The sequence below is a fragment of the Oncorhynchus keta genome, chromosome 17 (genome assembly GCF_023373465.1).
Source record: "Oncorhynchus keta strain PuntledgeMale-10-30-2019 chromosome 17, Oket_V2, whole genome shotgun sequence".
Classification (NCBI taxonomy): domain Eukaryota; kingdom Metazoa; phylum Chordata; class Actinopteri; order Salmoniformes; family Salmonidae; genus Oncorhynchus; species Oncorhynchus keta.
In genome coordinates, this window is record NC_068437.1 from 57,619,302 (window position 1) to 57,644,783 (window position 25,482).

Consider the following 25,482-nt stretch of genomic DNA (forward strand, 5'->3'; position numbering starts at 1 on the left):
CTTTGAAAATCTGTGTTGTGCCAATACAGGTAGAATATCAGTGCTGGGGCTTTCTAGAGAAGAACAGAGATACACTGTATGAAGAGCTGATAGACACCATGAGAACCAGTAAGGTATGGACTGACCTCTCCTTCTCAGTGTGTTTCTTAACATGCTTATTACATTTTATTTATTTATTTAACCTTTAGGGAAGACTTATTTAGACCTAAGTCTCTTTTCCAAATGGGTCCTGTATAATACAATATAAAATGCACATTAAACGCACACAAAAAAAATATATATATATATATATACAGTGCCTTGTGAAAGTATTTGGCCCCCTTGAACTTTGCGACCTTTTGCCACATTTCAGGCTTCAAACATAAAGATATAAAACTGTTTTTTTGTGAAGAATCAACAACAAGTGGGACACAATCATGAAGTGGAATGACATTTATTGGATATTTCAAACTTTTTTTTTAACAAATCAAAAACTGAAAAATTGGGCGTGCAAAATTATTCAGCCCCCTTAAGTTAATACTTTGTAGCGCCACCTTTTGCTGCGATTACAGCTGTAAGTCGCTTGGGGTATGTCTCTATCAAATCAAATCAAATCAAATCAAATTTATTTATATAGCCCTTCGTACATCAGCTGATATCTCAAAGTGCTGTACAGAAACCCAGCCTAAAACCCCAAACAGCAAACAATGCAGGTGTAAAAGCACGGTGGCTAGGAAAAAACTCCCTAGAAAGGCCAAAACCTAGGAAGAAACCTAGAGAGGAACCGGGCTATGTGGGGTGGCCAGTCCTCTTCTGGCTGTGCCGGGTAGAGATTATAACAGAACATGACCAAGATGTTCAAATGTTCATAAATGACCAGCATGGTCGAATAATAATAAGGCAGAACAGTTGAACCCGGAGCAGCAGCAGTCAGGTGGACTGGGGACAGCAAGGAGCCATCATGTCAGGTAGTCCTGGGGCACTGTCCTAGGGCTCAGGTCCTCCGAGAGAGAGAGAAAGAAAGAGAGAATTAGAGAGAGCATATGTGGGGTGGCCAGTCCTCTTTTTGGCTGTGCCGGTGGAGATTATAACAGAACGTGGCCAAGATGTTCAAATGTTCATAAATGACTAGCATGGTTGAATAATAGTAAGGCAGAACAGTTGAAACTGGAGCAGGAGCATGGCCAGGTGTACTGGGGACAGCAAGGAGTCCTCATGTCTGGTATCAGTTGTGCACATCGAGAGACTGAAATTTTTTCCCATTCCTCCTTGCAAAACAGCTCGAGCTCAGTGAGGTTGGATGGAGAGCATTTGTGAACAGCAGTTTTCAGTTCTTTCCACAGATTCTCGATTGGATTTAGGTCTGGACTTTGACTTGGCCATTCTAACACCTGGATATGTTTATTTTTGAACCATTCCATTGTAGATTTTGCTTTATGTTTTGGATCATTGTCTTGTTGGAAGACAAATCTCCGTCCCAGTCTCAGGTCTTTGCAGACTCCATCAGGTTTTCTTCCAGATTGGTCCTGTATTTGGCTCCATCCATCTTCCCATCAATTTTAACCATCTTCCCTGTCCCTGCTGAAGAAAAGCAGGCCCAAACCATGATGCTGCCACCACCATGTTTGACAGTGGGGATGGTGTGTTCAGGGTGATGAGCTGTGTTGCTTTTACGCCAAACATAACGTTTTGCATTGTTGCGAAAAAGTTCAATTTTGGTTTCATCTGACCAGAGCACCTTCTTCCACATGTTTGGTGTGTCTCCCAGGTGGCTTGTGGCAAACTTTAAACGACACTTTTTATGGATATCTTTAAGAAATGGCTTTCTTCTTGCCACTCTTCCATAAAGGCCAGATTTGTGCAATATACGACTGATTGTTGTCCTATGGACAGAGTCTCCCACCTCAGCTGTAGATCTGTGCAGTTCATACAGAGTGATCATGGGCCTCTACGTGATTTGAAAACCGAGGGGCTATTCAAGTTTATGGAAGTCACATTTGAACTAATAGCACTAGGTGAGCAAAGACCACAGTGGGCTTTTATTTTGAGCTAACAATATCAGATCTAAGAGTGCAGTTGAAATGAATGGTTTCAAGATTACAACTGACAACACCCCCTGGCAGTACAGACAACCGTACGATGATGAAAGAGAGGATGGGAGGTATGACCTGAGTCAAGATCTTAACGCAACCTGTAAATATGAAGAGGGTCCAGGCTCCTAGATGGTCTGGGTGGTGTCATGGTCCAGTCTCCTAGATGGTCTGGGTGGTGTCATGGTCCAGGCTCCGAGATGGTCTGGGTGGTGTCATGGTCCAGGCTCCGAGATGGTCTGGGTGGTGTCATGGTCCAGGCTCCGAGATGGTCTGGGTGGTGTCATGGTCCAGGCTCCTAGATGGTCATGGTCCAGGCTCCTAGATGGTCATGGTCCAGGCTCCTAGATGGTCATGGTCCAGGCTCCTAGATGGTCATGGTCCAGGCTCCTAGATGGTCCGGGTGGAGTCTGGGTCCAGGCTCCTAGATGGTCCGGGTGGTGTCATGGTCCAGGCTCCTAGATGGTCTGGGTGGTGTCATGGTCCAGGCTCCTAGATGGTCTGGGTGGTGTCATGGTCCAGGCTCCTAGATGGTCTGGGTGGTGTCATGGTCCAGGCTCCTAGATGGTCTGGGTGGTGTCATGGTCCAGGCTCCTAGATGGTCTGGGTGGTGTCATGGTCCAGGCTCCTAGATGGTCTGGGTGGTGTCATGGTCCAGGCTCCTAGATGGTCTGGGTGGTGTCATGGTCCAGGCTCCTAGATGGTCTGGGTGGTGTCATGGTCCAGGCTCCTAGATGGTCCAGGCTCCTAGATGGTCCAGGCTCCTAGATGGTCCGGGTCCAGGCTCCTAGATGGTCTGGGTGGTGTCATGGTCCAGGCTCCTAGATGGTCTGGGTGGTGTCATGGTCCAGGCTCCTAGATGGTCTGGGTCCAGGCTCCTAGATGGTCTGGGTGGTGTCATGGTCCAGGCTCCTAGATGGTCTGGGTGGTGTCATGGTCCAGGCTCCTAGATGGTCTGGGTGGTGTCATGGTCCAGGCTCCTAGATGGTCTGGGTGGTGTCATGGTCCAGGCTCCTAGATGGTCTGGGTGGTGTCATGGTCCAGGCTCCTAGATGGTCCGGGTGGAGTTCGGGTCCAGGCTCCTAGATGGTCTTTTGTTTATAAAAAGTCTCAATTGTCTAAAGTCATGCCAACCCAGTGGCAGTAGTATTTAAAGTTATGCCAGTAGTATTTAAATTCATGCCAACCGAGTGGCAGTAGTATTTAAATTCATGCCAACCCAGTGGCAGTAGTGTTGAAAGTCATGCCAACCCAGTGGCAGTAGTGTTGAAAGTCATGCCAACCCAGTGCCAGTAGTATTTAAATTCATGCCAACCCAGTGGCAGTAGTGTTGAAAGTCATGCCAACCCAGTGGCAGTAGTGTTGAAAGTCATGCCAACCCAGTGGCAGTAGTGTTGAAAGTCATGCCAACCCAGTGGCAGTAGTGTTGAAAGTCATGCCAACCCAGTGGCAGTAGTGTTTAAAGTCATGCCAACCCAGTGGCAGTAGTGTTGAAAGTCATGCCAACCCAGTGGCAGTAGTGTTTAAAGTCATGCCAACCCAGTGGCAGTAGTGTTGAAAGTTATGCCAGTAGTATTTAAAGTCATGCCAACCCAGTGGCAGTAGTGTTGAAAGTCATGCCAACCCAGTGGCAGTAGTGTTGAAAGTCATGCCAACCCAGTGGCAGTAGTGTTGAAAGTCATGCCAACCCAGTGGCAGTAGTGTTTAAAGTTATGCCAGTAGTATTTAAATTCATGCCAACCCAGTGGCAGTAGTGTTGAAAGTCATGCCAACCCAGTGGCAGTAGTATTTAAAGTCATGCCAACCCAGTGGCAGTAGTGTTGAAAGTCATGCCAACCAAGTGGCAGTAGTGTTGAAAGTCATGCCAACCCAGTGGCAGTAGTGTTTAAAGTTATGCCAGTAGTATTTAAATTCATGCCAACCCAGTGGCAGTAGTGTTGAAAGTCATGCCAACCCAGTGGCAGTAGTGTTGAAAGTCATGCCAACCCAGTGGCAGTAGTGTTGAAAGTCATGCCAACCCAGTGGCAGTAGTGTTGAAAGTCATGCCAACCCAGTGGCAGTAGTGTTGAAAGTTATGCCAGTAGTATTTAAAGTCATGCCAACCCAGTGGCAGTAGTGTTGAAAGTCATGCCAACCCAGTGGCAGTAGTGTTGAAAGTCATGCCAACCCAGTGGCAGTAGTGTTGAAAGTCATGCCAACCCAGTGGCAGTAGTGTTTAAAGTTATGCCAGTAGTATTTAAATTCATGCCAACCCAGTGGCAGTAGTGTTTAAAGTCATGCCAACCCAGTGGCAGTAGTATTTAAAGTCATGCCAACCCAGTGGCAGTAGTGTTGAAAGTCATGCCAACCCAGTGGCAGTAGTGTTGAAAGTCATGCCAACCCAGTGGCAGTAGTGTTGAAAGTCATGCCAACCCAGTGGCAGTAGTGTTTAAAGTTATGCCAGTAGTATTTAAATTCATGCCAACCCAGTGGCAGTAGTGTTGAAAGTCATGCCAACCCAGTGGCAGTAGTGTTGAAAGTCATGCCAACCCAGTGGCAGTAGTGTTGAAAGTCATGCCAACCCAGTGGCAGTAGTGTTTAAAGTCATGCCAGTAGTATTTAAAGTCATGCCAACCCAGTGGCAGTAGTGTTGAAAGTCATGCCAACCCAGTGGCAGTAGTGTTGAAAGTCATGCCAACCCAGTGGCAGTAGTGTTGAAAGTCATGCCAACCCAGTGGCAGTAGTGTTTAAAGTCATGCCAACCCAGTGGCAGTAGTGTTGAAAGTTATGCCAGTAGTATTTAAAGTCATGCCAACCCAGTGGCAGTAGTGTTGAAAGTCATGCCAACCCAGTGGCAGTAGTGTTGAAAGTCATGCCAACCCAGTGGCAGTAGTGTTGAAAGTCATGCCAACCCAGTGGCAGTAATATTGAAAGTCATGCCAACCCAGTGGCAGTAGTGTTGAAAGTCATGCCAACCCAGTGGCAGTAGTGTTTAAAGTTATGCCAGTAGTATTTAAATTCATGCCAACCCAGTGGCAGTAGTGTTGAAAGTCATGCCAACCCAGTGGCAGTAGTGTTGAAAGTCATGCCAACCCAGTGGCAGTAGTGTTTAAAGTCATGCCAACCCAGTGGCAGTAGTGTTGAAAGTTATGCCAGTAGTATTTAAAGTCATGCCAACCCAGTGGCAGTAGTGTTGAAAGTCATGCCAACCCAGTGGCAGTAGTGTTGAAAGTCATGCCAACCCAGTGGCAGTAGTGTTGAAAGTCATGCCAACCCAGTGGCAGTAATATTGAAAGTCATGCCAACCCAGTGGCAGTAATATTGAAAGTCATGCCAACCCAGTGGCAGTAGTGTTGAAAGTCATGCCAACCCAGTGGCAGTAGTGTTGAAAGTCATGCCAACCCAGTGGCAGTAGTGTTGAAAGTCATGCCAACCCAGTGGCAGTAGTGTTGAAAGTCATGCCAACCCAGTGGCAGTAGTGTTGAAAGTCATGCCAACCCAGTGGCAGTAGTGTTGAAAGTCATGCCAACCCAGTGGCAGTAGTGTTTAAAGTTATGCCAACCGAGTGGCAGTAGTATTTAAAGTTATGCCAGTAGTATTTAAATTCATGCCAACCCAGTGGCAGTAGTGTTGAAAGTCATGCCAACCCAGTGGCAGTAGTGTTGAAAGTCATGCCAACCCAGTGGCAGTAGTGTTGAAAGTCATGCCAACCCAGTGGCAGTAGTGTTGAAAGTCATGCCAACCCAGTGGCAGTAGTGTTGAAAGTCATGCCAACCCAGTGGCAGTAGTGTTGAAAGTCATGCCAACCCAGTGGCAGTAGTGTTTAAAGTTATGCCAACCGAGTGGCAGTAGTATTTAAAGTTATGCCAGTAGTATTTAAAGTCATGCCAACCCAGTGGCAGTAGTGTTGAAAGTCATGCCAACCCAGTGGCAGTAGTGTTGAAAGTCATGCCAACCCAGTGGCAGTAGTGTTTAAAGTCATGCCAACCCAGTGGCAGTAGTGTTTAAAGTTATGCCAGTAGTATTTAAATTCATGCCAACCCAGTGGCAGTAGTGTTGAAAGTCATGCCAACCCAGTGGCAGTAGTGTTGAAAGTCATGCCAACCCAGTGGCAGTAGTGTTGAAAGTCATGCCAACCCAGTGGCAAGTTCTGATTGACTCTTTAAAAAAAAAAAAAATGTAATTTCAAATCAAATGTATTTATAAAGCCCTTCTTACATCAGCTGATATCTCAAAGTGCTGTACAGAAACCCAGCCTGAAACCCCAAACGGCAAGCAATGCAGGTGTAGAAGCACGGTGGCTAGGAAAAACTCCCTAGAAAGGCCAAACCTAGGAAGAAACCTAGAGAGGAACCAGGCTATGAGAGGTGGCCAGTCCTCTTCTGGTGTCACGTGCACTACGACCGCAGCGGCCGTCCTCATTGGCTGAAATCCTTCACCGTAGTACAAGGTCTTTGCTCCAGGAACCAAGATGTGCCCATTTCATGTCTATTTCATGTTTACTTAAAATAAAGTTATGCACACTCTACATTCTAGTCTTATTACATGTTTTAAACATATTGGAATGGCTAGCTTAGTTAGCGGTGGTGCGAGTGTAACCGATGTGGAATGGCTAGCTTAGTTAGCGGTGGTGCGAGTGTAACCGATGTGGAATGGCTAGCTTAGTTAGCGGTGGTGCTAGTGTAACCGATGTGAAATGGCTAGCTTAGTTAGCGGTGGTGCGAGTGTAACCGATGTGGAATGGCTAGCTTAGTTAGCGGTGGTGCGAGTGTAACCGATGTGGAATGGCTAGCTTAGTTAGCGGTGGTGCTAGTGTAACCGATGTGGAATGGCTAGCTTAGTTAGCGGTGGTGCGAGTGTAACCGATGTGGAATGGCTAGCTTAGTTAGCGGTGGTGCGAGTGTAACCGATGTGGAATGGCTAGCTTAGTTAGCGGTGGTGCTAGTGTAACCGATGTGGAATGGCTAGCTTAGTTAGCGGTGGTGCGAGTGTAACCGATGTGAAATGGCTAGCTTAGTTAGCGGTGGTGCTAGTGTAACCGATGTGAAACGGCTAGCTAAGTTAGCGGCGGTGCACACGCTAATAGCTTTTCAATCGGTGACGTCACTCGCTCGGAGACCTTGGAAGTAGTTGTTCCCCCTTTTGCTCTGCGAAGGGCCGCGGCTTTTGTGGAGCGATGGGTAACGATGCTTCGTGGGTGGCTGTTGTTGATTGTGTGCAGAGGGTCCCTGGTTCGAGCCCAGGTATCGGGCGCGGAGAAGGAACAGAAGCAAAACTGTTACACATACTGGACTGTTATGCATGACTCATTCTATTCCCTGACACCTATCAGTTTCCTCTCCTGGCCAACTTCTTCCTGGAGGAGGAGCCAGGCGGAGGGGCAGTAAAGGCATTAAAGTGAGGCCTGCCCGACCGGGGTGAAGCCAATCAATAAGAATCTCAGGACCACCGTGGGGGAGAAGGTAGGTGACCAATCATGTTTACATCGCTTGGAAAAGAAACCAATAAACACACACACAGAATTACTATACTTATCATTAAAACAACATATTGTACAGACTTAAAAAAAAAAAAAAAAATTGTCAAATGAAAGTCATTCAGCCGACCATCTTTTTTTTGCGATTGGTATGTGTAATAGAGCTTGGACCGTGTGTGACAAGTCTGTCTGTATCCTCTCTATGTATGTGACGATGTGTTTCCTTTCAGTTCCGCAGTTCTCTGTACCTGCTGATGGAGACGCTGAACGCCACCACTCCTCACTACGTACGCTGCATCAAGCCCAACGAGGAAAAGATGCCGTTTGAGTAAGTAGGCCCGAGCACGGTACCTACTTGATACTCTACGTCTGTCGGGATGAGGTCATTAAAAACCGCAAACCATCTTCTGCTACTGTAGTCTGTGTTGTCACTGTGCCCTGTCTCATGAGAGATCAATCTCTTACGAGCTCTGGACTGTATTTGTAGTTTAATATTGCATGATGTGTAAAATGGGGCTTGAAATCTGTGGCAAGACTCCAGTACTTCGGTCTCTTCAAAAGGTTCATTCTGAAGTCTTTGTGTCTCTGGGGTGTTTCTCAATACGTCATCTTGATATCCCAGGAGTGTGTCTCTGGGGTGTTTCTCAATACGTCATCTTGATATCCCAGTGTGTCTCTGGGGTGTTTCTCAATACGTCATCTTGATATCCCAGTGTGTCTCTGGGGTGTTTCTCAATACGTCATCTTGATATCCCAGTGTGTCTCTGGGGTGTTTCTCAATACGTCATCTTGATATCCCAGTGTGTCTCGGGGGTGTTTCTCAATACGTCATCTTGATATCCCAGTGTGTCTCGGGGGTGTTTCTCAATACGTCATCTTGATATCCCAGTGTGTCTCTGGGGTGTTTCTCAATACGTCTTCTTGATTATCCTGAGTGTGTCTTTATGTCTCGTCAGGTATGACTCTAAGCGGGTGGTCCAGCAGCTGAGGGCGTGTGGAGTCCTGGAGACCATTCACATCAGCGCTCAGAGCTACCCCTCCAGGTGATCCTAAACCAGCATCCACCCCTCCATACTTCCAACAGTAACACAGCAGTGAAATCTACGGGCCAGTTTCCCCGAGTACAGATGAATCAGTCCTGGACTAAAACGATGCTCTTTAAAAAACATTTTTTTTAGAGAATCTTTGTTGAAAGTGCTTTTTAGTCCAGGACTTTTATCTGTGTCCCGGGAAACAGTCCTTACAAGCTTAACCTTTTTGTATTAACTGAACTGTGTTCTGATTGGTCAGGTGGACGTACATAGAGTTCTACAGCCGGTACAGTATACTGATGAGCCAACAGGAGCTGGTTCTCACCGACAAGAAGCAGACTTGTAGGACCGTGCTGCAGAGGCTAATTCAGGTGAGGGTTGAACATATACAGGAGATACGAGTCAACCTTCCCCCTGCTTGCTTTTATAGCAGATCTTCTGATCTGTGTTCTTAACTTTTAGAATATTAGTTGAAAGACTCCCGTTAATAATATAATATATGCCATTTAGCAGACGCTTTTATTCAAAGCGACTTACAGTCATGTGTGCATACATTCTACGTATGGGTGGTCCCGGGGATCGAACCCACTACCCTGGCGTTACAAGCGCCATGCTCTACCAACTGAGCTACAGAAGGACCACATCGATGAAAAGGCAATAGTTGTGCATGTGCTTTAAAACACAACGCTTGAACTGTCTCCTTGGTGAATCTGTTGAGGCGTATCTCCAGGTCGATCTGTTATTTTTATATAAAGGTCCTTTTTGCAAACCGCTTTCCCCTCCCAGGACTCCAACCAGTACAAGTTTGGCCGGACCAAGATCTTCTTCCGAGCGGGTCAGGTGGCGTACTTGGAGAAGCTGCGATTGGACCGTCTCCGAGGGGCGTGTGTGACCATCCAGAAGCATGTGAGGGGGTGGAGCCACAGGAGGAAGTTCCTCCGTATGAGGGAGGCGGCCATCATCCTGCAACAGTACGTCCGCGGACAGAGACAGATACGGTGAGTGTCTTCACAACCACTACAACAGACAGTAGACTGATACTGATAAGGTGAGTGTCTTCACAACCACTACAACAGACAGTAGACTGATACGGTGAGTGTCTTCACAACCACTACAACAGACAGTAGACTGAGACTGATATGGTGAGTGTCTTCACAACCACTACAACAGACAGTAGACTGAGACTGATATGGTGAGTGTCTTCACAACCACTACAACAGACAGTAGACTGAGACTGATATGGTGAGTGTCTTCACAACCACTACAACAGACAGTAGACTGATACTGATACGGTGAGTGTCTTCACAACCACTACAACAGACAGTAGACTGATATGGTGAGTGTCTTCACAACCACTACAACAGACAGTAGACTGATACTGATACGGTGAGTGTCTTCACAACCACTACAACAGACAGTAGACTGATATGGTGAGTGTCTTCACAACCACTACAACAGACAGTAGACTGATACAGTGAGTGTCTTCACAACCACTACAACAGACAGTAGACTGATACAGTGAGTGTCTTCACAACCACTACAACAGACAGTAGACTGATACTGATATGGTGAGTGTCTTCACAACCACTACAACAGACAGTAGACTGAGACAGATATGGTGAGTGTCTTCACAACCACTACAACAGACAGTAGACTGATACTGATACGGTGAGTGTCTTCACAACCACTACAACAGACAGTAGACTGATACTGATATGGTGAGTGTCTTCACAACCACTACAACAGACAGTAGACTGATACTGATATGGTGAGTGTCTTCACAACCACTACAACAGACAGTAGACTGATATGGTGAGTGTCTTCACAACCACTACAACAGACAGTAGACTGAGACTGATACAGTGAGTGTCTTCACAACCACTACAACAGACAGTAGACTGAGACTGATATGGTGAGTGTCTTCACAACCACTACAACAGACAGTAGACTGAGACTGATATGGTGAGTGTCTTCACAACCACTACAACAGACAGTAGACTGAGACTGATATGGTGAGTGTCTTCACAACCACTACAACAGACAGTAGACTGATATGGTGAGTGTCTTCACAACCACTACAACAGACAGTAGACTGATACTGATATGGTGAGTGTCTTCACAACCACTACAACAGACAGTAGACTGAGACAGATATGGTGAGTGTCTTCACAACCACTACAACAGACAGTAGACTGATATGGTGAGTGTCTTCACAACCACTACAACAGACAGTAGACTGAGACTGATATGGTGAGTGTCTTCACAACCACTACAACAGACAGTAGACTGAGACAGATATGGTGAGTGTCTTCACAACCACTACAACAGACAGTAGACTGAGACAGATATGGTGAGTGTCTTCACAACCACTACAACAGACAGTAGACTGATATGGTGAGTGTCTTCACAACCACTACAACAGACAGTAGACTGAGACAGATATGGTGAGTGTCTTCACAACCACTACAACAGACAGTAGACTGAGACTGATATGGTGAGTGTCTTCACAACCACTACAACAGACAGTAGACTGAGACTGATATGGTTAGTGTCTTCACAACCACTACAACAGACAGTAGACTGAGACTGATATGGTTAGTGTCTTCACAACCACTACAACAGACAGTAGACTGATATGGTGAGTGTCTTCACAACCACTACAACAGACTGAGACTCGTATGGTAGGTACACCTATAGCTCATCTCTTGGCAGTAGTACTGTAGACTACTTTATCACTGACCTCAACCCAGAGTCTCTCTGAGCGTTAAGTCAGCCCACTGACACCCCTATCAGATCACAGTTAACAGTCACCCCTATCAGACCACAGTTAACAGTCACCCCTATCAGACCACAGTTAACAGTCACCCCTATCAGATCACAGTTAACAGTCATCCCTATCAGATCACAGTTAACAGTCATCCCTATCAGATCACAGTTAACAGTCACCCCTATCAGATCACAGTTAACAGTCACCCCTATCAGACCACAGTTAACAGTCACCCCTATCAGACCACAGTTAACAGTCACCCCTATCAGACCACAGTTAACAGTCACCCCTATCAGACCACAGTTAACAGTCACCCCTATCAGACCACAGTTAACAGTCACCCCTATCAGATCACAGTTAACAGTCACCCCTATCAGATCACAGTTAACAGTCACCCCTATCAGATCACAGTTAACAGTCACCCCTATCAGATCACAGTTAACAGTCACCCCTATCAGATCACAGTTAACAGTCACCCCTATCAGATCACAGTTAACAGTCACCCCTATCAGATCACAGTTAACAGTCACCCCTATCAGATCACAGTTAACAGTCACCCCTATCAGATCACAGTTAACAGTCACCCCTATCAGATCACAGTTAACAGTCACCCCTATCAGATCACAGTTAACAGTGGTCCTTCTGTAGCTCAGTTGGTAGAGCATGGCGCTTGTAACGCCAGGGTAGTGGGTTCGATCCCCGGGACCACCCATACGTAGAATGTATGCACACATGACTGTAAGTCGCTTTGGATAAAAGCGTCTGCTAAATGGCATATATTATTATTATTATTATTAACAGTCACCCCTATCAGATCACAGTTAAGTCACCCCTATCAGATCACAGTTAACAGTCACCCCTATAAGATCACAGTTAACAGTCACCCCTGTCAGATCACAGTTAACAGTCACCCCTGTCAGATCACAGTTAACAGTCACCCTATCAGATCACAGTTAACAGTCACCCCACTGACACCCCTATCAGACCACAGTTAACAGTCACCCCTATCAGACCACAGTTAACAGTCACCCCTATCAGATCACAGTTAACAGTCACCCCTATCAGATCACAGTTAACAGTCACCCCTGTCAGATCACAGTTAACAGTCACCCCTGTCAGATCACAGTTAACAGTCACCCCTGTCAGATCACAGTTAACAGTCACCCCTGTCAGATCACAGTTAACAGTCACCCCTGTCAGATCACAGTTAACAGTCACCCCTGTCAGATCACAGTTAACAGTCACCCCTGTCGGATCACAGTTAACAGTCACCCCTGTCGGATCACAGTTAACAGTCACCCCTGTCGGATCACAGTTAACAGTCACCCCTGTCGGATCACAGTTAACAGTCACCCCTGTCGGATCACAGTTAACAGTCACCCCTGTCGGATCACAGTTAACAGTCACCCCTGTCGGATCACAGTTAACAGTCACCCCTGTCGGATCACAGTTAACAGTCACCCCTGTCGGATCACAGTTAACAGTCACCCCTGTCGGATCACAGTTAACAGTCACCCTGTCGGATCACAGTTAACAGTCACCCTGTCGGATGTTAACGTCACCCCTGTCGATCACAGTTAACAGTCACCCCTGTCGGATCACAGTTAACAGTCACCCCTGTCGGATCACAGTTAACAGTCACCCCTGTCGGATCACAGTTAACAGTCACCCCTGTCGGATCACAGTTAACAGTCACCCCTGTCGGATCACAGTTAACAGTCACCCCTGTCGGATCACAGTTAACAGTCACCCCTGTCGGATCACAGTTAACAGTCACCCCTGTCGGATCACAGTTAACAGTCACCCCTGTCGGATCACAGTTAACAGTCACCCCTGTCGGATCACAGTTAACAGTCACCCTGTCGGATCACAGTTAACAGTCACCCCTGTCAGGTCACAGTTAACAGTCACCCCTGTCAGGGTCACAGTTAACAGTCACCCCTGTCGGGTCACAGTTAACAGTCACCCCTGTCGGGTCACAGTTAACAGTCACCCCTGTCGGGTCACAGTTAACAGTCACCCCTGTCGGGTCACAGTTAACAGTCACCCCTGTCGGGTCACAGTTAACAGTCACCCCTGTCGGGTCACAGTTAACAGTCACCCTGTCGGGTCACAGTTAACAGTCACCCCTGTCGGGTCACAGTTAACAGTCACCCCTGTCGGGTCACAGTTAACAGTCACCCCTGTCGGATCACAGTTAACAGTCACCCCTGTCGGGTCACAGTTAACAGTCACCCCTGTCGGGTCACAGTTAACAGTCACCCCTGTCGGGTCACAGTTAACAGTCACCCCTGTCGGGTCACAGTTAACAGTCACCCCTGTCGGGTCACAGTTAACAGTCACCCCTGTCGGGTCACAGTTAACAGTCACCCCTGTCGGGTCACAGTTAACAGTCACCCCTGTCGGGTCACAGTTAACAGTCACCCCTGTCGGGTCACAGTTAACAGTCACCCCTGTCGGGTCACAGTTAACAGTCACCCCTGTCGGATCACAGTTAACAGTCACCCCTGTCGGACCACAGTTAACAGTCACCCCTGTCGGATCACAGTTAACAGTCACCCCTGTCGGATCACAGTTAACAGTCACCCCTGTCGGACCACAGTTAACAGTCACCCCTGTCGGACCACAGTTAACAGTCACCCCTGTCGGACCACAGTTAACAGTCACCCCTGTCGGACCACAGTTAACAGTCACCCCTGTCGGACCACAGTTAACAGTCACCCCTGTCGGACCACAGTTAACAGTCACCCCTGTCGGACCACAGCTGAATCACAGTCTACCTGAACAGAGCAATACTCAATCATGAGGCATCAAAGCCAAAGGAACTGCACAATATTAAGAGATGCTGATGTAGAGATGGAAGGAAACTAGTGTGGAAACCTACCAAAAAACAAATAGACAAACAACAAATTCAATCCCTTGGAGACGACTTCCTGGACAAAACATTTCACTGTAATAGTGACGGTGTAAACGTGGCAGTAGAAAGACTAAACCGTATATTTGGACCTTTTCAACTTCCCTATCAAATCAAAAATGTTTAAAGCAGACAAACCTAAGAAAATTAACAATAATGACAAACGGTTTGATGCAGAAACCTGTCCAACCAAAAACATAGAGACCCAGAGAACCTGAGCCTCGGCCTTCACTATGGTGAATCACTAAAACAATACAGAAATACACTACGGAAAAAGGAGGAGCAGCATGTCAGAGTCCATGGAATCTAACCACTTCTGGGAAAAATGGAAAACGCTAAACAAACAACGTGCACAAAGAGTTATCTTTTCCAGTCGTTTTGGCTCTATAACAAAGAACAAACAGAAAACCCATATATATATATATATATGATCAACTATTAAAGACGACCACGACTGGATTTTCCAAAAAGGCCTGTGGTGTTGATGAATTACAATTTTAATTTTACCCCCAATTTTGTGGTATCCAATTGTTAGTCTCTCCCGAGCCCGTACGGGAGTTGTACTAAGGTCGAAAGCAATACATCCTCCGAAACACAACCCAACCAAGCCGCACTGCTTCTTAACACAGAGTGCATCCAACCAGCCAGCCGCACCAATGTGTCGGAGGAAACACTGTGCACCTGGCGACCTGGTCAGCGTGCACTGCGCCCGGTGTGCGATGAGACAAGGATGTCCCTACCGGCCAAACCCTCCCTAACCCGGACGACGCTAGGCCAATTGTGCGTCCGCCCACGGACCTACCGGTCACGGCCGGCTGCGACAGAGCCTGGGCGCGAACCCAGAGTCTCTGGTGGCACTGCAATGCCCTAGACCACTGCGCCACCCAGGAGGCCATACTTAAACTCTTTTAACATCATTCTCAGCTCCGACATCTTCCCCAATATTTGGAACCAAGGATTGATAACCCCAATCCACAAAAGATGGTAGTTATCACATGCTGTTAGCCTCTTCTTCTTTTCACCCTTCCTCCTCCCCCTCCCTTGGCATTGTGGGAATATTGAGATCCGTATTAGAAGGGTTGTGGTCGTCTCTCCCCGTCTATCTAGTAAATCGGTGACGGCTGCAGCGTTGAAACAGGGCTGGGCTGCTGTGGTCATTCAGAGGTACTGGAGAGGTCATCTCACCAGACAGATCTTTAGAATGGTCCGTTCCTCCTCGATCATCATCCAAGCCTTCACTAGAGGCTGGATCGCCAGAAAACGCTATAAAAAGGTATTGTGCTGTGTCAGATCTGAAATAGATTTGATTTAGCTGTAGCTATCAACACATTATCTACCAACTGAGACCGCATTGGGAATTTGACTAGATGTCAGTAGTCTGTTTTTATTAATGCGTCTGTGTGTGTCAACTCTCAGATGGTGGAGGTGCAGAAAGCGCTGATCTTACAGAAGTATGCCCGGGCGTGGCTCGCCAGGAGACGCTTCCAGACCTTGCGGCGCCTGGTACACAACGTGCAGCTCTCCTACCGGTGCCAGCAGCTCAGGAAGAAACTGGAGGATCAGGTTAGAACGCCCCCCAAAAAAAAAAAAACAGTACAACACTGACCTGGAAGAGGTGGGGTTAGTGGGGTGGAGTCTTGTTGGATGAGGTGGGGTTAGTGGGGGTGGAGTCTTGTTGGATGAGGTGGGGTTAGTGGGGGTGGAGTCTTGTTGGATGAGGTGGGGTTAGTGGGGGTGGAGTCTTGTTGGATGAGGTGGGGTTAGTGGGGTGGAGTCTTGTTGGACGAGGTGGGGTTAGTGGGGGTGGAGTCTTGTTGGATGAGGTGGGGTTAGTGGGGTGGAGTCTTGTTGGATGAGGTGGGGTTAGTGGGGGTGGAGTCTTGTTGGATGAGGTGGGGTTAGTGGGGGTGGAGTCTTGTGGGCTGGAGGTGGGGTAACAGAGAATGTGTACTGTAAACTCACTCCACAGCTAACTTGAAATGTAGCAGATGGTGTTGGTGGGATGGGATACATTTTCTGGTCTGGGTCTTAGTCTCAGCTCATGAACTCTGACTAGACCGTAGTGTTTAGTCACTCAACTCGTGAGGTCAACAAACACCACTGTATAGCATATCTTTGACGTCTGTCCTTCCAGGGCAAAGAGAACTGTGGGTTGCTCGAGAGGCTGACAAGTCTGGCCGGTGCTCACGCCCAAGGTCTCGACAAGCTGCACAGTCTGGAGGCCCAGCTGGGCAGATCAGCCACTGAGAAGGCTTCGCTAGAGGAGCGAGAGAAGAAGAGCAAGGAGGACGCCGCCAAGACGATCGCCCAGCTTCAACAGGAAAAAGACGGGTTCATCGTGCAAAAACAGGACTTGGAAAAGAAGCTTGCAGATACAGCAACAGAGATGAAAGGTAAGAGGAAGGAAATGAGGGCTCAGATTGTTCTCTCTTTATAAACCTCGTAAATTAAAAAAATGTAAAAGGTGGTCTTGCCCTGGCATATATGATCTTGGTCCACGGAGCTGGATAACACCGTTGCTATGGATATGGATTGGGTGATATTGGGTGATATTTTTCGATAGTGTCGGATATCGAAGATAATTAAGAGCCCTCGTTCGATGGTGACGACATCGTGATGCGACAGAACATTGTACAGCCCATTTCAACTTAACTGGCACCACGCCGTAAAGAGCCGCAATAAATATGTTATCAACAATTTTACAGAATGCAAGAGTAGAGAAAAATGTCAACGAAAAAGAATTCCCTCTCTCAATGTCAATGATTTTCGCCATATAACATACTCTATTTTAAAAAAGCCTCATTTTGTATTTTTCGTCCCCTCAATTTGACATGAATATGACTTCAGTTTTTATGCATGCTGGCTGGCATTCTCCCTCCATGCTACTTCACCCTCCATGCTACTTCACCCTCCATGCGACTTCACCCTCCATGCGACTTCACCCTCCATGCGACTTCACCCTCCATGCGACTTCACCCTCCATGCTACTTCACCCTCCATGCGACTTCACCCTCCATGCGACTTCACCCTCCATGCGACTTCACCCTCCATGCGACTTCACCCTCCATGCTACTTCACGGTCAAACAACACATTTATCAGACCGTTTGAAATTGTTTTGAATAAGCTAGGACATAATAGGCTGACGGTAATAGTTAAAACAACCAATAGCAAGAGAGAACAATTGAACAAGCAGTTGTTGTTTTTTTAACAAAGCTTTACAGTTGAGCAAAGCTTAGTGTATTATAGATGCATGTATCCTTCCTTGCCGTTGTGAACCAAAAAAACTACCAAAAACGAATCCTACTAATTAAAATAGCCTGAAATACAAGCTAAAGTTACAAAGATTTTTTTTTTTTCCCAAATGGGCTATACTAATTAAAGTGGATAATGTCCTAAAGTTGCAGTTTTCAAATGGGAACCATTTTGAAAGTCAGTCTCTCTATCGGCCATTTTCTATCACCGATTTATTTTGAAGGATAAATATTACAGGTAACAAGAAGGGAAATTGAGCAAACAATATGAAGATGGGAAATGTCGAATGAGGAGTCAAAAGACTTCTAAAATAAACTGTGTGTGTAGTAGGCCTATTTCAATAGCCTACTATTAAACAAGGTAGGCTACAACCCACCTACAAATATAGAAGCCTAGACCTACAAATATAGAAGCCTAGACCTACACATATAGAAGCCTAGACCTACACATATAGAAGCCTAGACCTACAAATATAGAAGCCTAGACCTACAAATATAGAAGCCTAGACCTACAAATATAGAAGCCTAGACCTACAAATATAGAAGCCTAGACCTACAAATATAGAAGCCTAGACCTACAAATATAGAAGCCTAGACCTACAAATATAGAAGCCTAGACCTACAAATATAGAAGCCTAGACCTACAAATATAGAAGCCTAGACCTACAAATATAGAAGCCTAGACCTACAAATATAGAAGCCTAGACCTACAAATATAGAAGCCTAGACCTACACATATAGAAGCCTAGACCTACACATATAGAAGCCTAGACCTACAAATATAAAGCCTAGACCTACAAATATAGAAGCCTAGACCTACAAATATAGAAGCCTAGACCTACACATATAGAAGCCTAGACCTACAAATATAGAAGCCTAGACCTACAAATATAGAAGCCTAGACCTACACATATAGAAGCCTAGACCTACAAATTTGCATAAATGAATAATCAGCCAGTTGTGGGGGACAGCAGAGTTCTTTAGCCGGGCCCTTGATGATTTTACAACCCTCGCCCATCCGTCGAGACAGGGTAGCCTAGTGGTTAGAGCGTTGACTAGTAACCGGAAGGTTGCGAGTTCAAACCCCCGAGCTGACAAGGTACAAATCTGTCGTTCTGCCCCTGAACAGGCAGTTAACCCACTGTTCCCAGGCCGTCATTGAAAATAAGAATGTGTTCTTAACTGGCTTGCCTGGTTAAATAAAGGTAAAATAAAAAAAAAACACACAGCTCCAACAGAGGCGACGAGAAAAAAAAAAATAGTTAGCTCCAAAATATATTTAGTCTTGAATCCTCTCGTCCCTCCCGGAGCATGTGAGCTTGCGCTAGCTGTCTTTTTAAAAAGTATTTCTTGCCAATAAGGGGCGCTACCATCTTTATATCACCATGTTTTATGGGTACTTAATCATGATTGGACAGAGGTTGACATCACCCAAACCTACAAGTATGGGTCCAGAATATTATCCCCTTATAGTAATTTTATAATGTGTTTCACTTCTTTAATTTCTAGACGGCTTCGATCAAATCAAGACGACTCTGAAAGAAGATCTGGAACGAGAAGAAAGATTGAGGAAGTAAGAGTTGCTTCGTGTACCTATACCGTTTTTTTTTTACTATTGGGCCGAGCCGAGCTAAACCAAGCTAAGCTGTACTGGGCTTGGCCTGGTTACTCATCCACCATAGTAGCAGGAACAGTGGGAATATCTGAGCCAGTCCAGTAATGGTCAGGTCCAGTCCAGTAAGGGTCAGGTCCAGTATGGGTCAGGTCCAGTAAGGGTCAGGTCCAGTCCAGTAATGGTCAGGTCCAGTCCAGTAATGGTCAGGTCCAGTAATGGTCAGGTCCAGTATGGGTCAGGTCCAGTATGGTCCAGTAATGGTCAGGTCCAGTATGGTCCAGGTCCAGTATGGGTCAGGTCCAGTATGGTCCAGTAATGGTCAGGTCCAGTATGGGTCAGGTCCAGTAATGGTCAGGTCCAGTCCAGTAATGGTCAGGTCCAGTAATGGTCAGGTCCAGTATGGGTCCAGTCCGGTCCAGTATGGGTCAGGTCCAGTATGGGTCCAGTCCAGTAAGGGTCAGGTCCAGTCCAGTAATGGTCAGGTCCAGTCCAGTAAGGGTCAGGTCCAGTATGGGTCAGGTCCAGTAAGGGTCAGGTCCAGTCCAGTAATGGTCAGGTCCAGTCCAGTAATGGTCAGGTCCAGTCCAGTAATGGTCAGGTCCAGTCCAGTAAGGGTCAGGTCCAGTATGGGTCAGGTCCAGTCCAGTAATGGTCAGGTCCGGTCCAGTAATGGTCCGGTCCAGTAATGGTCCGGTCCAGTATGGGTCAGGTCCAGTATGGGTCAGGTCCAGTATGGATCCGGTCCAGTATGGATCCGGTCCAGTATGGATCCGGTCCAGTATGGTTCAGGTCCAGTATGGGTCAGGTCCAGTATGGGTCAGGTCCAGTATGGGTCAGGTCCAGTATGGGTCAGGTCCAGTATGGTCCAGGTCCAGTATGGTCCAGGTCCAGTATGGGTCAGGTCCAGTATGGTCCAGTATGGGTCTGGTCCAGTATGGGTCAGGTCCAGTAATGGTCAGGTCCAGTCCAGTAATGGTCAGGTCCAGTAATGGTCAGGTCCAGTATGGGTCCAGTCCGGTCCAGTATGGGTCAGGTCCAGTATGGGTCCAGTCCAGTAATGGTCAGGTCCAGTCCAGTAAGGGTCAGGTCCAGTATGGGTCAGGTCCAGTAATGGTCAGGTCCAGTCCAGTAAGGGTCAGGTCCAGTATGGGTCAGGTCAGTAAGGGTCAGGTCCAGTCCAGTAATGGTCAGGTCCAGTCCAGTAAGGGTCAGGTCAGTATGGGTCAGGTCCAGTCCAGTAATGGTCAGGTCCGGTCCAGTAATGGTCCGGTCCAGTATGGATCCGGTCCAGTATGGGTCAGGTCCAGTATGGGTCAGGTCCAGTATGGGTCAGGTCCAGTATGGGTCAGGTCCAGTATGGATCCGGTCCAGTATGGTTCAGGTCCAGTATGGGTCAGGTCCAGTATGGGTCAGGTCCAGTATGGGTCAGGTCCAGTATGGTCCAGGTCCAGTATGGTCCAGGTCCAGTATGGGTCAGGTCCAGTATGGGTCAGGTCCAGTATGGGTCAGGTCCAGTATGGTCCAGGTCCAGTATGGGTCAGGTCCAGTATGGGTCAGGTCCAGTATGGTCCAGTGTGGTTCAGGTCCAGTGTGGTTCAGGTCCAGAGTGGGTCAGGTCCAGTATGGTTCAGTATGGGTCTGGTTCAGTATGGGTCAGGTCCAGTATGGGTCAGGTCCAGTATGGGTCAGGTCCAGTATGGGTCAGGTCCAGTATGGGTCAGGGTCCAGTATGGGTCAGGTCCAGTATGGGTCAGGTCCAGTATGGGTCAGGTCCAGTATGGTTCAGGTCCAGTATGGTTCAGGTCCAGTATGGTTCAGGTCCAGTATGGGTCAGGTCCAGTATGGGTCAGGTCCAGTATGGTCCAGTATGGGTCAGGTCCAGTATGGGTCAGGTCCAGTATGGGTCAGGTCCAGTATGGGTCAGGTCCAGTATGGGTCAGGTCCAGTATGGTCCAGTATGGTTCAGGTCCAGTATGGTTCAGGTCCAGTATGGTTCAGGTCCAGAATGGTTCAGGTCCAGTATGGTTCAGATCCAGTATGGGTCAGGTCCAGTATGATCAGTATGGGTCAGGTCCAGTATGGTCCAGTATGGGTCAGGTCCAGTATGGGTCAGGTCCAGTATGGGTCAGGTCCAGTATGGTCAGGTCAGTATGGGTCAGGTCCAGTATGGGTCAGGTCCAGTATGGTTCAGGTCCAGTATGGTTCAGGTCCAGTATGGTCAGGTCCAGTATGGTCAGGTCCAGTATGGGTCAGGACCAGTATGGGTCAGGACCAGTATGGTTCCGGTCCAGTATGGTTCCGGTCCAGTATGGTTCCGGTCCAGTATGGTTCAGGTCCAGTATGGGTCAGGTCCAGTATGGGTCTGGTCCAGTATGGTCCAGTATGGGTCTGGTCCAGTATGGGTCAGGTCCAGTATGGGTCAGGTCCAGTATGGGTCAGGTCCAGTATGGGTCAGGTCCAGTATGGTCCAGTATGGGTCAGGTCCAGTATGGTCAGGTCCAGTATGGTTCAGGTCCAGTATGGGTCAGGTCCAGTATGGTCCAGTATGGGTCAGGTCCAGTATGGGTCCGGTCCAGTATGGGTCAGGTCCAGTATGGGTCAGGTCCAGTATGGGTCAGGTCCAGTATGGGTCAGGTCCAGTATGGTTCAGGTCCAGTATGGGTCAGGTCCAGTATGGGTCAGGTCCAGTATGGATCCGGTCCAGTATGGGTCAGGTCCAGTATGGGTCAGGTCCAGTATGGGTCAGGTCCAGTATGGGTCAGGTCCAGTATGGTCAGGTCCAGTATGGATCCGGTCCAGTATGGATCCGGTCCAGTATGGATCCGGTCCAGTATGGATCCGGTCCAGTATAGATCCGGACCAGTATGGATCAGGTCCAGTATGGTCCACTACAGTAATGGTCAGGTCCAGTATGGTTCAGGTCCAGTAATGGTCAGGTCCAGTATGGTTCAGGTCCAGTAATGGTCAGGTCCAGTATGGTTCAGGTCCAGTATGGGTCAGGTCCAGTATGGGTCAGGTCCAGTATGGTTCAGGTCCAGTATGGTTCAGGTCCAGTATGGTTCAGATCCAGTATGGTTCAGGTCCAGTAATGGTCAGGTCCAGTATGGGTCAGGTCCAGTATGGTTCAGGTCCAGTATGGGTCAGGTCCAGTATTTGTCAGGTCCAGTATTTGTCAGGTCCAGTATGGTTCAGGTCCAGTAATGGTCAGGTCCAGTAATGGTCAGGTCCAGTATGGGTCAGGTCCAGTATGGGTCAGGTCCAGTATGGGTCAGGTCCAGTATGGGTCAGGTCCAGTATGGGTCCGGTCCAGTATGGATCCGGTCCAGTATGGATCCGGTCCAGTATGGTCAGGTCAGTATGGTTCAGGTCCAGTATGGATCCGGTCCAGTATGGTTCAGGTCCAGTATGGATCGGTCCAGTATGGTTCAGGTCCAGTATGGTTCAGGTCCAGTATGGTTCAGGTCCAGTATGGTTCAGGTCAGTATGGGTCAGGTCCAGTATGGGTCAGGTCCAGTATGGGTCAGGTCCAGTATGGTTCAGGTCCAGTATGGTTCAGGTCAGTATGGGTCAGGTCCAGTATGGGTCAGGTCCAGTATGGGTCAGGTCCAGTATGGTCAGGTCCAGTATGGATCCGGTCCAGTATGGTTCAGGTCCAGTATGGTTCTGGTCCAGTATGGATCCGGTCCAGTATGGTTCAGGTCAGTATGGATCCGGTCCAGTATGGGTCAGGTCCAGTATGGGTCAGGTCCAGTATGGGTCAGGTCCAGTATGGTTCAGGTCCAGTATGGTCCACTACAGTAATGGTCCACTACAGTAATGGTCCACTACAGTAATGGTCAGGTCCAGTATGGTTCAGGTCCAGTAATGGTTCAGGTCAGTAATGGTCAGGTCCAGTAATGGTCAGGTCCAGTATGGTTCAGGTCCAGTATGGGTCAGGTCCAGTATGGGTCAGGTCCAGTATGGGTCAGGTCCAGTATGGGTCAGGTCCAGTATGGTTCAGGTCCAGTATGGTTCAGGTCCAGTATGGTTCAGGTCCAGTATGGTTCAGGTCCAGTATGGGTCAGGTACAGTATGGGTCAGGTACAGTATGGGTCAGGTCCAGTATGGTTCAGGTCCAGTAATGGTCCAGTACAGTAATGGTCCAGTACAGTAATGGTTCAGGTCCAGTATGGGTCAGGTCATGGTCCAGTATTGTGAAAAGGACACTATTGATCGAGTTTAGTTTCTCAGGATTGCAGAGAACAACCTTGACCTGCAGAAGGAGGACCATGAGAAGGAGGTGGAGATTCTGAGGGAGGAGAACAGGAGGCTGAAGGAGGAGAGAGTCCGCCTGCAGAGACAGACTGAGGAGGGGGCGCAGGTCAACACTGATCTACAGGACCAGGTCATACAGCTCACCAAGCACGTCAAGGTGAGGTCATTGGTCGTACAGCTCACCAAGCACGTCAAGGTGAGGTCATTGGTCGTACCGCTCACCAAGCACGTCAAGGTGAGGTTAAAGGTCATTGGTCGTACAGCTCACCAAGCACGTCAAGGTGAGGTTAAAGGTCATTGGTCGTACAGCTCACCAAGCACGTTAAGGTGAGGTTGAAGGTCATTGGTCGTACAGCTCACCAAGCACGTCAAGGTGAGGTTGAAGGTCATTGGTCGTACAGCTCACCAAGCACGTTAAGGTGAGGTTGAAGGTCATTGGTCGTACAGCTCACCAAGCACGTCAAGGTGAGGTTGAAGGTCATTGGTCGTACAGCTCACCAAGCACGTCAAGGTGAGGTCATTGGTCGTACAGCTCACCAAGCACGTTAAGGTGAGGTTGAAGGTCATTGGTCGTACAGCTCACCAAGCACGTTAAGGTGAGGTCATTGGTCGTACAGCTCACCAAGCACGTTAAGGTGAGGTTGAAGGTCATTGGTCGTACAGCTCACCAAGCACGTTAAGGTGAGGTTGAAGGTCATTGGTCGTACAGCTCACCAAGCACGTCAAGGTGAGGTTGAAGGTCATTGGTCGTACAGCTCACCAAGCATGTTAAGGTGAGGTTGAAGGTCATTGGTCGTACAGCTCACCAAGCACGTCAAGGTGAGGTTGAAGGTCATTGGTCGTACAGCTCACCAAGCATGTTAAGGTGAGGTTGAAGGTCATTGGTCGTACAGCTCACCAAGCACGTTAAGGTGAGGTTGAAGGTCATTGGTCGTACAGCTCACAAGCATGTTAAGGTGAGGTTGAAGGTCATTGGTCATTGGTCGTACAGCTCACCAAGCATGTTAAGGTGAGGTTGAAGGTCATTGGTCGTACAGCTCACCAAGCATGTTAAGGTGAGGTTGAAGGTCATTGGTCGTACAGCTCACCAAGCATGTTAAGGTGAGGTTGAAGGTCATTGGTCGTACAGCTCACCAAGCATGTTAAGGTGAGGTTGAAGGTCATTGGTCGTACAGCTCACAAGCATGTTAAGGTGAGGTTGAAGGTCATTGGTCGTACAGCTCACCAAGCACGTCAAGGTGAGGTTGAAGGTCATTGGTCGTACAGCTCACCAAGCACGTCAAGGTGAGGTTGAAGGTCATTGGTCGTACAGCTCACCAAGCACGTCAAGGTGAGGTCCAAAGGGTGAAGGACTTGACTGATGTATTGATTGATTGGTTGGTTAGTTCATTGATTGATTGATTGATTTTTTCCTCTTCCAAGGTTATACCTGAGTTACGGAAGGATCTTCATAACCTCCAAACCCAGAGAGATGATCTGGACCGGAGAATGAAGGGGCAGTCAGAAGAAGCGATAGGTACAGTAGGTCTACTTGGTTAATTCACACTACTGTGCCCTATACTGTCCTGGCTACCCATCCACCATCGTTGCTGATGCAGTGGAAAGGACAATGTGAAAAGAAAACAACCGAGCCAGTACAGTGTGGGTCAGGTCCAGTACAGGGTGGTTCAGGTCCAGTACAGGGTGGTTCAGGTCCAGTACAGGGTTGTCCAGGTCCAGTACAGGGTGGTTCAGGTCCAGTACAGGGTGGTCCAGTACAGGGTGGGTCAGGTCCAGTACAGGGTGGTTCAGGTCCAGTACAGGGTTGTCCAGGTCCAGTACAGGGAGGTCCAGTACAGGGAGGTTCAGGTCCAGTACAGGGAGGTTCAGGTCCAGTACAGGGAGGGTCAGGTCCAGTACAGGGAGGGTCAGGTCCAGTACAGTGTGGGTCAGGTCCAGTGTGGGTCAGGTCCAGTACAGGGTGGGTCAGGTCCAGTACAGTGTGGGTACAGGGTGGTTCAGTACAGTGTGGGTCAGGTCCAGTACAGGGAGGTTCAGGTGTCAGGTCCAGTACAGGGTTGTCCAGGTTCAGGTCCAGTACAGGGAGGTTCAGGTCCAGTAGTACAGGGAGGTTCAGGTCCAGTAC

The 25,482-nt window shown here is 48.0% G+C and overlaps 1 protein-coding gene and 1 long non-coding RNA gene across 4 annotated transcripts in view; both read left to right on the forward strand.

Moving 5' to 3' along the window:
- The window catches only part of LOC127908480 (unconventional myosin-Vc-like), a 106,317-nt gene that overhangs the window by 56,002 nt on the left and 24,833 nt on the right, over positions 1-25,482 (forward strand). Inside the window, 14 exon segments of the mRNA XM_052467043.1 lie at positions 30-113; positions 7,381-7,426; positions 7,429-7,464; positions 7,467-7,510; positions 7,755-7,852; positions 8,481-8,567; positions 8,815-8,926; positions 9,342-9,553; positions 15,344-15,509; positions 15,653-15,799; positions 16,371-16,629; positions 18,998-19,061; positions 23,334-23,514; positions 24,780-24,873. Of these exon segments, the coding sequence (XP_052323003.1) occupies positions 30-113; positions 7,381-7,426; positions 7,429-7,464; positions 7,467-7,510; positions 7,755-7,852; positions 8,481-8,567; positions 8,815-8,926; positions 9,342-9,553; positions 15,344-15,509; positions 15,653-15,799; positions 16,371-16,629; positions 18,998-19,061; positions 23,334-23,514; positions 24,780-24,873 (1,630 nt within the window).
- On the forward strand, positions 23,519-24,574 carry LOC127908505 (uncharacterized). Of its 3 annotated transcripts, XR_008067508.1 has the most exons (6): positions 23,525-23,604; positions 23,651-23,735; positions 23,789-23,834; positions 23,874-24,089; positions 24,143-24,176; positions 24,223-24,574. It is a non-coding gene; the product is annotated as an uncharacterized LOC127908505 (long non-coding RNA). The 3 variants fall into 3 exon arrangements; XR_008067509.1 differs by lacking the exon at positions 23,651-23,735 and having other exon boundaries at positions 23,519-23,558; XR_008067510.1 differs by lacking the exon at positions 23,651-23,735 and having other exon boundaries at positions 23,604-23,643.